This window comes from Sciurus carolinensis, chromosome 5 (assembly GCF_902686445.1).
Source record: "Sciurus carolinensis chromosome 5, mSciCar1.2, whole genome shotgun sequence".
Taxonomy (NCBI): domain Eukaryota; kingdom Metazoa; phylum Chordata; class Mammalia; order Rodentia; family Sciuridae; genus Sciurus; species Sciurus carolinensis.
In genome coordinates, this window is record NC_062217.1 from 145,219,043 (window position 1) to 145,231,315 (window position 12,273).

Sequence of the window (12,273 nt, forward strand, 5' to 3'; positions counted from 1 at the left end):
GAGGGTATAATTATTTTTAATAAGCAAAGCTAGCTGCATAATCTTGGAGAACGTCCAGAAAGTTCATTTCCATATACATCTCCCATGGTTGGGGGCACATAAAAAAGAATCCAATGCATCCACCTTGTCTGTACTTAGAAATGCCATACATTGCCTATAATACTTTGTTTCCTACACATTAAAATTTTAACAAGGCATAATTGTCAGAGCACTGATAATAGACAATTCAGCTACATTTGTGCCTAGTAACCATTGTGGGGCCTAAATTTTCAACATCTTTGTTTATCCAAGAGTATAATTTTCTTGTTTTGAAATATAGTGTTCTTGATGGTGGATGTAGCTCAGTGGTAAAGCACTTGCTCAGCATATGCAAGGTCCTGGGTTGGGTCCCCAGCAACGCCCCCACCACATACATACACACTAAAAATACAGCGTTCCTTTCTTATAAGACTGAAAATATTTTATTCCTGTTTCTTTTAAATACATTTGTTTGAAGAATATTAGTAGCATGGTAACTCAACCTCCCCAGGTATTAGTTCCTCAGGTCAGGCAACAGACTGAGTAAGTGCATGTGAGCATCTTAAAAAGGAGTGGATGACCACCTCAATAACTGCCTTTATCTTCTATTTTATTATTCATGATTCATAATCCAAAATATGAAGTTTGGGTACTTCTTCTCAAAAGGAGAAACTTGAGGGAAATATCTGAAGCAAAGATATTGACCTTCTTTTTCTTTCTTCACGAAACTTTAACTGCATATTTCAGTCTGGTGGAATCTTTTGTGTTATTCTGACTGTCAATAAGAACCAGGGGACTGTGCTGATGATTCTTGATGATTTCAGTAACACTTCCAAAGTACTAGAGGAAGAAAATATAAATGAGTTAGATATTGGCACTCACGTTAACTTCACGTTCTGCTCCTCTCATCTTCTCCCCCTTTCTCTACCGGGTAAAATTATCAGGTCTTAGCTGACATTCTACCCCCAAAGGTGTGACTTTAACAGGCTGAACCCTACAGGGTGGCACAGTCTGGATTTTCCTATATTTAGTAAGACTAAAACACACTGGTATCCTCAATTAGTATAACTTCTTGGAGTTATTACTTCACAGAGTTATGATACAACATTTTAACATCTTGCTTTTTTTTCAATGTCAAACATGAAACTATCATGTGATGAATTTTTTGTATTCTTTACAAACACATAGATTATTAGGTCACCAAGTCTTAAATACAGGATGCTGTGGTGTGGACCTTGAATGACTCCCAAAGGTTCATGTGTTAATAGTTCGGTTCTCGGGGGTGTATTGGAAGGTAATGAAAACTTTAAGAGGTGGGGCCTAGTGGGAGGTCTTTAGTTCACTGAGTGTATTGCCCTCAAGGGGTAATACAGGGACTCTGGTCACTTTCTCTACCTTTTTTTTTTCATCATGCATTCCCACCATGTTCCGTTGTCTTGCCACAGGTCCAACCAACAGAGCCAATTATTACAGACTGAAACATCCAAAACTGTGAGAAAAGTAACCTTTTTCTCTTTGTAAATTGGTTATCTCAGGTATTCTAGTGAGGTAGAATATTATCTACCTCAGATATCTATAATATCTAAGGTATTATAGTGACAGAAGCTGACTAAAATGCAAAGACCAATGTAATAAATTAACCTTAGAAATTAGTACTGGAAAAAATTATTTCCTAGATAAATTTATGTTTTTTTTTCTCTTCAACATGTAAAGAAAGCTTTATAAACCCTCATATTTCCATACATGCTTGGTTACTAGAGTTAACTTAGTGCCTAATTTACAATGAAATTTCATGACAGACTCTCACTATATAGATTATTATTTTGTGTTTTAATTTCTCTTGTATGCGGGTTTTAATTTAAGGATGTCACAAATTTTGTTATGAAAAGTCTTCAAAGTTTTCAATGTAAGATTAAATAAATGTAACCCAGATAGTGAAATGAAATACATTGAGGATACAGGAGTGCAACAGTTCATAATCATCAAATAAATACATTTAGAATAATTTTTTAAAATGGTAATTATCCTAAGCAGTGCTGAGAACTTAGAAATTAATATCGGTTTATTTTCTTGTCTCTTAATTTTTCAGATAAATAAAAACATCTGGAATAGAAAAAATTAAAAGCCTTCATTAATTGTTTGAATGACTTCCAAACTCTCCATTTTGAATAAAGTATTCAGAATATCGGTTAACTTTTTCAAATGAGATACCAGTTGTCTCTTAAATAACTGGCTCTCCGAATGTTAGGTAAGAGAGGAGAGGGAACTTCAAATACTTTTATTCCTTATTTCTTATTTCTTTTCAATTATCCGTCCCTCTTGCAATCACCAATGAAATTATTTTGTGACAAATCCCATAATACATGCATTGTTTGGCATAGAAAGTTGTAAAACCAAATGCAGCTGGAAATTAAATTTCTAGACTAAAGGACTGGGAAATAAAATACCACAGCCTCTCTGAAATGGACCATAAGTGAAAAAGTGTGTTCTTAACCCAGGAAGCACAGAAGAGACACACTAGTGAAAACCCCATTCTCTCCATCTAGTCCCTGAATCATTTTTGAGTATTGTTCTGTTGCAGTGTTTGAGGACTGAAATGTTTGCAGTAGGGCCTTGACTTGAATTGAAATATTTGAAGTAGGGAATGGAATTGAAGCATATCAAATTTAACCAAAAGATGAATCAGGCATAATGTAGTTGCAGTTTTCCCTCAGTTCTGTTTTTTTTTTTTTTTTGTCACATTGAGTTTGAGATATTCACATATACACAGAAAAAAATTATTTGATAACTCAAAATCTCATGGCCAAAGGTAAAGCAGACAGTTGTCTAAACTGTAAAATTAATACTACATCATCCAATGCCAAAACAACTGTATGAAAAGTTAAACAATTAATAAGTTGGTTACTTTATTGACCCGTATATACACAAACACAAATGCACACACTTCTGAAAAAAAATATATACACACAGTCAGGATCATGTAACCAGAATTTTCATTTTCCATTCAGATGATCAATATATGGAGACATGATTTCCTTACTATAGATAATTTAAGTAAGAGTTTGAACTGTCAGTACATTCAGATGCCATTATAATAATATACTAATGTTTTGGCTCAGGAGATGGATATGTTGGGAATGGGGTGAAGTACTGGTCTATAAATTCTGGAATAGGCTAAGAACTTCCTAGAAGAACAAGGGAGCCCACAGCCCCTCTGGGAGCTCAAAATTTATGAGAGAATTTCAGGACCTCTAAGAAGGACAGCTCCTTCACCCAACTTCAAGCCTCATAGAAAAGAGCTAGACACCAGAGGAGGTTTTAAAATGAAATCCTCCCTCCAAACTCACTGTTTCCCACCAGAATCACCACTATCTCCTACCATTGATTGTAATTAAGGAGAATTTTTAAAAATTTGTAAGATAACATTGTCAGCAAGAATGAGAGTTTTATGAACAAGGAAAGGCAATTCTGTTAAGAGTTTAACTTATGTTAAATGGCAATGCATTTTTTTTCTACAACTTATAATCTACAACTTAAAAGCCAAGTTTAGTCTTAGTGGTCTCTGAATTAAGAGTTTTGCATTTTATAATTGAGACTTTAAAAAAAAAACCCAAAACCCATAAAAATCCAGAAGACCATAAGGGAAAAGCTTTGTGACACTGGATTTAATAATGACACTAAAAAACACAGGCAGCAAAACCAAATATAGAAAATAAGACTACATTAGACTTAAAACCATTTTGATCATCAAAGAGAACAATCAACAAAGTGAAAAGGTAACCTAACAAATGGGGAAAATATTTGCAAATCATTTATCTGTTGAGAGGTTAATATTCAGAATATATAAAGAACCCCTAAAGCACAACAACGAAAAGGGTGAAACAATCAGACCAAAAAGTGGAAAACTGTTTTGAATAGACATTTCTCCAAAGATGATATACAAGTGGCCAACAAGCTTATGAAAAGATTCATATTATCAGAGAAATACAAATCAAAACTACAATGAAATGTCACCTCATTTTCATAGGATGGTACACAAACATGCACACACACACATACACACATACAATAACAAGGGTCAGTGGGAATGTAAAGAAGTCGAACTCTTGTACACTGTTGGTGGGATTTTAAAAAGGTTTAAGTACAATGGAAAAGTGTGGTTATTCTTCAAAAAATTTAAAATAGAAGTATGATATGATCCAGCAATCCCACTTCTGGATATATATCCACAAGAATTAAAATCAGGGTTTTGGAGAGGAATTTGTACACTCATGATTATAGTACCACCATTCACAATAGCCCCAAAGTGGAAGCAACCCAAATGTCCATCAGTGGGTGAATAGATAAACAAAATACAGTGTATACACAATAAAATACTATGTAGCCTTAAAAAGGAAGGAAGTCCTGTCACATGCTACCACATAGAAGAAGTTTGAGGACATTGTGCTTAGGAAAATAAGCCAGTCATAAGAAGGCAAATACTATATGATTCCACTTATATGAGATACCCAGAGTAGTCAAATACACAAAAACAGAAAGTAGAATGCTGGCTACCAGGGGCTGGAGGAAGGGGACAGGGGGAGCTTTTTAGTGAATATAGAATTTCAGCTCTAGAAGATAAAAAATGTAGGGAGATCTGTTTCACAACAATGTAAACATTATTAACCTGACTACATTACACCAAAAAATGGCAATGATGGTAAGAGTATATGCTTATGATAAGTACTTTTACCACAGTTTTTCTGAAAAGCTAAAGAAAAAATACACAAGAACTTTTTATCTATTTTCCTACTTATAACTACTCAACCAACAATTCGATTCATTTATTTAATAAATATTTATCAAGTATTCATTGAAGCCAGCCATTGTATTCTGGTTCTGGAAATAGGTGAACAAGACATGGTCCCTGGCCTCATCCAGTGGAGAAGATGGCTGCCCTTCAGCAATTGTGACACCTTCTTACAAGTGCTGGGTTTGGAATGGGCGTGGCTCTTTCTGAAGGAATCTGGACAACAAATATTTCTTGAACTTTATGTTGTTTTCTCTGCTTAGATTGCCCTCTCTACTTTTTTCTTTTTCTTCCTCCAACTTTCATTCTACTAATTCAAATTCAACCCATCATTTAAGACCAGAACAAGTTTCACCTCCTGTCTGGACCATCCGTGGATTATTCTGACTCATATTTCAGGGACCCTTACAGGAACAGGCCAGCTAAACTGAGCTATGCTAAGTTTAGGCTAGTCCAGACAACAGATGTGTTGAAGTTCATGTCTGGTTGATATTTAAGACCCATGCTATTTTTTTTTTTCCATGCTGCAGGCTCATAAGCTCATTCTGATCCAAGGGCCATTTTAAATCAAGTTCCCACATCTTTTCTGGATTCTTCCCTGCTCACCTACCTTGGCACCAGAGTTGATTTTCCAGGTCTTGACTTTGCAGCTCTACCATGACTTTGACTTTTAGAACCCTAATTCTGCATGACATTCCAACCTTGATTTATACATCCTTTTGGGCGAGTATCTTAGGTCAGATGAACCTCAGTAAGTAGCCAGGTAAAAGCACTAGGATGTACATCGTACCACTCTTTCCTCTTTTCTGTTTTCTCATAGGAAATACTTCTGAAATAAAGCCTTTTATCTTGTTTTCTATTTATGACATGTACGCAAGCCTAGGTCTAAGTATTCATACCCTTTTTCTTCATCTCGAAGCACCTAATACAGTGTGAAGCCACTGTGTTCCATGGGTAGTTATGGAGTGGAAATAAAAGGAAAATTACTGACCTCTTCACCATTTTTCTTTCTGCCCAAAGCATATTGTTTCGTGGCTTCAATAAATCGCACAGGAATATTATATACTCGCTTATTAAAGAATACAACTAGTGTATATGGCTGTTTGGAATCATGGCCAGAACTTTTCCGAATAAGAAATGATCCATCCTGTTTAATAAAAGAAAATCACAATTATAGTTAGTATTATTTATGTTTGTACAGGCTACAAGTTGATTTACAAAGAATACCTATATTCTATTCAAAAGGTGATTATTAAGCTATATTTTTTATTATCGATTATTCAATTTTATTTTATTTTATTCCAAGAAAATAGTTCAACTAAATATAGAAATCTACATACAGGGGCTGGGGTCGTGGTTCAGTGGTAGAGCGCTTGCCTCGCATGTGTGGGGCACTGGATTCGATCCTCAGCACCACACAAATAAATAAAAATAAATAAAATAAAGGTACTGTGTTCATCTACAACTAAAAAAAAATTTTAAAGGAAGTAAAAACAAAAAATGAAAAGCAGGACAAAGAAATGCAACCAGAGCTGGTCAAACTCAGGCAAGAATTTGAGGAAAAGGAAAAATGTATCTTAGAAACGAAGAAAAAAATCACAAAATACCCAGGAACTAAATAGACTCAAATGAAGATTTAGTTCACAACACTGGAGGAAGGTGTGCACACAACCAAGACATTTAAATAATGAGAGTTGCACAAGGTGTGGTGCACACACCTGTTATCCCAGCTGCTTGGGAGGCTGAGCAGGAGGACCCCAAGCTCAAGGTCAGCCTGGGCAACTAAGCTAGGCCCTGTCTCAAAGGGAAAAAAAAAAAAGACTGGGGATGTAGCTCAGTGGCAGAGTGCCTGCCCAGCCTGTTCAAGGCTCCTGGTTCAATCCTCAGTAACTCAAGAGGGAAAAAGGAGAAAAAAAGGAGAAAAAAGAAAGAGAGTCTAAAATGCATGTAATTTGAGTCTTTGAAGAAGAAGAAAAAAAGCAACAGAACTACCCTTTAAGACTATCATTTGAGAAAACACACAACTATATATTGCAATGACTTCTGTCTACTTGAGAAAATTGACCTGGAACAATGAACTCAGAGATATATTCGAATAACATTATTATACTAAAAAAAAGAAAAGAAAAGAAAGTTGCAGAGTCTTCAAACTAACCTCTCAAAGGACAAGAAAATGACCTTAGCCTCAGGCTTCTCAAGAGGCTCATACAGAACTAGGTAAACCAACAGACCAATATTTTAAAAGACTCAAGCTAAGGATTTTATATCCAGCCAAGGTTTCCTCCAAGTGGGCTATGAACAAAATAATTTTTAATGTGCCAGAACCTGGAATAATATAGACACATAAATTCCTGAGAATCCAATGCTTATAAGTTTCATCAAACCAGAGACTTAATGAGGCACCAGGGGGGTATCAATTGTAGAGGGAGGACTAGAACAATGGCAGCGGAGAACAATGGTATGTAAGTCCTGCATATTCTGACGGAGAAGGAAGCAACGTTTTACTCTTGGGTTGTCCAAGCCATCCACAGTGTTCTTACATGACTGGGGTTAGGCCCTCAAAAAATTTTATTTCCGGGTTTTTTTTGACCCATTTGGCCATTTGGACCCAAATCTTTAATCCCATCAATCAATCCAAATCAGCCTGTCCCTGCTCATTCCTGGGAGCTCATGTCGGAACACACCTTCCAGATACCTCCCTGGAATCCTTTTCTCTGCCACTGTTTGGAGAGCATTAGAGCCTTGAGAAGAAAGGACTGGTAGGAGGAGGTGGAGGAGCAAGGAGGGATTGGAGAGAGGAGACAGTTACTCTTGATTCAGTAAAAAGACTCCTGCATCCATATTGTTGAGATTACATAATCAGCATTGATCGGGATGGCAGCTGTGTCTATTGTAGGTGGAGGGCACAGCAGTTTAAAGATGAGCAAACCTTGTTAGATCTGTGCAACGCTTCTTCAGCAGACTTGCGATCGCAGGCACCAGCATACCATGGTTTACCGTGAATGTCAGCTTCCTGTGAAAGGCAGATATTGTTAGATAAACACAAGCTGGTCCTTAGAAGACTCTGCAACTTCTGCACACTGGAAACAAAGATCCATTTTGCACAACCAAGACAGGAACCAAAATCGTAGATTTGTAACAATAACATTAAAATGAGTTAGCGCTTCCTTTGGCCAACCACAAGAATTATGTCCCTGACTCTTTCCTGTTTGGTCTTGGCTACTAAATTCAGTGCTTGCACATAACTAAATGCTGTCAGGTTCCTGAACCATTTATTTCCTTCTCATAAATAAGCTACAGTCCCTCCACTGTGCTCTTATCCTTGTTGACTTGTGGAGTGCTTAATAATTTCCAAAGTGTTTCTATGAATATTATCTTATTTGATTCTTGAGAGCAAGGATTCATGCTATCACCTCTATCTTACATTTTTATCTAAGCTCAGAGATTTGTTCAAGTGTGCATGGAGTCCTTTTTCTGACTCTATAAGCTGTACCATTTTATATGTGTTTTAATATTATAAGCCTTCACAGGTCTATTCTGAGGAAATTACAAAGTTTAAATAAATCCATGTGAGAGGAAGAACAACGAACATAACACATTTCCTTGCTATTTTGAAGAAACCCAAATTGTTATTCAGGGCATCTGGAATACAAATTGGAATTAAATGGAGCAGGTCTTAGTCATTGAAAAAAAAAAAAACAAAACCCAGGATATTTTGTACCCCTTGGAAAACGACAACTTACAAAACCAACTTAAAATACAGGTTCTGTTCCCAAAACTTTTCCTGATTTTCTCTTCCCCAAAGAAACACCCTTTCCTGCAGCTTCCTAGTAACAATTTAACCATATCATGATATACCTGTTCTGAAAAAGTGGAATTAGATGAAAAGCTGGGAGATGGTCCATCCACTGTTGGGCTTCCCCCTTCCGAAAATCCTGTGAAGGATTTGAAAAATCAATTAATTGTCAGTGTTTCTTGAGCAGTTATTACACATATGCCTCGTTGCTGTGCTGGGTGCTACAGGAGATACACACACTCCAAATCCTTAAGACAGTGGTTCTCAAAGTGTAGTCCAAGGAACCCCATGAATGAATCCCTCAGATCCTTTCAGGGACTTGAGAGGTCTTTACTATGTCTAATTACCTACCTCTATGAAGCCCAATTTTCTTCATATTTGTCAACCAGAAAAACATTGCAACAGATTGAATGTAGAAACCCACAGGAGTATCCAGCTGTCTGTATCACTCCAGACATAAAGTTATTTGCAAAATGTAAAACAACACCATTCTTCCCACTGAATTGTTTTTGTTTTTTGTTTGGAACGTGAGATCATTTTTCATAAACGTACATTTTTAAATTATCATGTAATAAATTTCATATTATTTTAAAATTGTTTAACAAGTGTTTGGAAAGTTTCCATTCTAATTCTTAACACACTCAATATCAATAGGAAGAAACATGTAAACCAAAATTCTTTGAATCCACCATGATATTCAGTGTGTTAAAGTGGTCCTGAGACTAAATCCTTTGAGAATCTATACCTTAAGACATAAACTCCCTCAGTTTACAGTCTAAATGTGGAGACACCTGAAAGAGAGAAAATATCCAGCTGCCTGCCTGCCCACTTTCCTTCTTCTATGTGCCTGCTGTGGATAAAGGCCTTGGGGATGTAGAACAGTCATCAAAGCAGCAAAGTGCCTGCCCTCTTGGAGCTGAGGGCGATAAAGAAATGAGTCAGTATATACACTATATTAGAGAGTTGTAAATGCTCTTGAGAACAATAAACAGGGAAGGAAAGTCCTGCTGAGGTGACACTTGGGTGGGATCTGTTGGTAGAGAGGGAGGAGGCTTATGAACATCTCAGGAAAGAATGTCCAGGCAGAGGGAACTGTGACTATAAGACCTGGGATACTGGAGGATAGCAAGGGGGTCGTTGCGCCTGGAGTGTGGTGAGAAAAACGGAGAAGAAAAGGAATCTTACAAGAGATGAGCGGGGGCCAGATTCCTGGGACCCTTACCATGACTCCAGCTCTAATGAACATAATGTGGGAAGCTTTGGGAGGTTTTGGAACGGAGCAGTGACATGATCTGCCTGCCTGTAACAGTCTCTCTGGCTGCAGGGCTGGAAGTAGAAGGGGGCAAGAGCTAAGAGGGGAAGCAGGTCGGGGTTCTTGCTGGAGATGTCTTGGAACCCATCGCAGCAGTGGGAGTGGCAGGGTGGATGAATTTTGGATATGATTTGATGGACTAGCTGGAAGATGTGTGAAGAAGGCAAGTGAGGAGTCAAGGCGACTCTGAGGTTCTGACCTGTGTTACGATGGGGAAGTCTGCAGGAGAATCAGGTTTGGGGGAACTACATGCTTCAGACTCTACAGCCTAGTCTAAGCAGGCAGCCATTGTTGTAACCAAAGGGCAGTGACGGAAGGCCTGGCAAATGAAGATGGCCTAAATGAAGGCCCTGGGATGTGCAGCAGTCAACAAAACAGCCCAAAGCCCTGTCCTCCTGAGCCATTCAGTTTTTCTTTAAAGCACCTTAGTGTGTGCCCGCTGTGGTATTGTTTGTTGTGTGTTTATTTATATTGTCTGTTTTGTTCACAGAGTACTAGCTCAGGAGGACAGGGTCTTTGTTTGATCCATCCTGTGTCAGGCATGGCACCTGGCATATGGCACATCTGGTTAGTAATGATTGGAAAATGACTGGGGTTGAAAAACAATAAAAGGTATACCAGTTTTTTAAATAAAGAAAAGACCAAATCATTTTTACAGTTTGTGATGCCAGAATTATAAGAAAAACTATTTAGTAAAAGTTTCATTTATTTCAGGTGAATCAGAAATGTTATTATAAGCCCCCCATAAATTTTTTGTAAATGATAATTATTCTATTTATCTGAATGGGCTTAATATTAATTATTTTGGACTATATTACAAATTATCCACATAAGGTAGAACTCCCCCCCAACACTGAAGAGAAATAAAATTAAGGTTTTGGGGCAGTTGCATTCTGTGAGCCTGACTGATCTGATTCATATAATTTTAGGGTGAAGCTGGCTTTAGGAAAATTATCCAGATACTTGGATAATTTTTTCAGGGTATCCTTGGTAGATATACTTGATGATCAAGATGTATTTTAGGTTTAAATTAAATAGTATCATTTATTAAGGACTTTCTGTGTACCAAGCATTATGCCAAGTACTTCTCTTATTTTGTTTCACTTTCTCTTTTTATTTTAAAGACAATTATAGTGATTTGCTAAAAAAAAAAAAATAAAAAATCCAACCAGTACCATATTAAACCAATACTGAAAAAGAAAAAAAAAGAAAAATATTGTCTCACATCTATTTACCTTTCAAAACAACTCTATGAAACAAATATTCTTGCCCTCCTTTTACAAATGAAGAAACAAGCAAAAGAAGTTCCAAAGACCATGCAGCTAGGAGTGACAGTGTCGTGCTAGAACCTAGGTCCATCAGATACCAGTCAGACTTTAACCCCTCCCTGAGGCTGCTGGTGGTGACTCCACTGTACTTACTTGGCAGAGGTATGGGTTTTTGATGGACAGGTCTGAAAGGAAGAATTGCAAATTAATTAAAGGGGGAAAGCACAATATGATTTTTTTGTTTGTTTACACTGACAATGCTCTGAACAGGCACATTGCAAAGGAATCAACCCCAATGACCAATAAGACATATTTAAAACTAGGAGAGACACTGGAAACCTTGAAGATAAGGAATATTGTTTCCTTTGGCTTTGACAAAGGAGGAGCCTCAACTAAGGTGTTATATTTTAGCTAAGTCTAATAATTTACCCGGACAATAGGCCTCTTCAATGCTACACAGTATAAAAGTTGCTGAACACTTTAAAAATATAATTTCAAGACAATGAAATATTGGGTCTTTACTAAGCACTACAAGCTAGCGTCACTGTGCAGTGCCACAAGGCACATGCTAATTCCCATAGCAACAAGAGGAAACTTGTGTTTGAAGGACAAGATTCTTACTTCTGGGCAGGAGGAAACACTGGTGACTGCACAGCCTCTTGTCTGTGACTAGACCCTCGGTGGCGTTCAGCAGGTACAGGCTTTTCTGGATTAGGAGAATTCTCATATTAGGATAGAGTAGAAGGTCTGTCCCCATCCCTAAACCCAGCCATATGAGCCTAGAAGAACCACATTTGGTCACATTCTTCTCAGGAACCTGTCTTCTTCCAGGACATCATTGATCTGTGTCCCTGCCAGTCTGCTGCCATCAGGACTCTGACCCATATACCTCTGTGCTCAACCTCTGGCAGTGTACATGGAGACTGAGCCTGTGGGGGCTGGATTTTAAATGTGTGAGCACAGGTCGGTGCCAGATGATGAGCAGGTCTTGGCCACCCTCTGCACCCTACTTTCCATGTAGGACAGCATCGCCCCCAGCTTTCTATGTAGCCTCCCCCCACCCCCCACAGAGTACGCCTTGACTAGTCAG

General features: G+C 37.7%; 1 protein-coding gene across 1 annotated transcript in view; it reads right to left on the bottom strand.

Moving 5' to 3' along the window:
• Blnk (B cell linker) overlaps positions 1–12,273 on the bottom strand; it is a 71,526-nt gene continuing 59,253 nt past the window's right edge. The window contains exons 12-17 of the mRNA XM_047553958.1: positions 11,805–11,889; positions 11,337–11,368; positions 8,666–8,742; positions 7,737–7,820; positions 5,799–5,954; positions 1–858 (exon numbers count right to left, since the gene is read on the bottom strand). Coding sequence (XP_047409914.1) covers positions 739–858; positions 5,799–5,954; positions 7,737–7,820; positions 8,666–8,742; positions 11,337–11,368; positions 11,805–11,889 — 554 coding nt within the window. The 3' untranslated portion in view covers positions 1–738. The remainder of the gene's footprint in view (positions 859–5,798; positions 5,955–7,736; positions 7,821–8,665; positions 8,743–11,336; positions 11,369–11,804; positions 11,890–12,273) is intronic.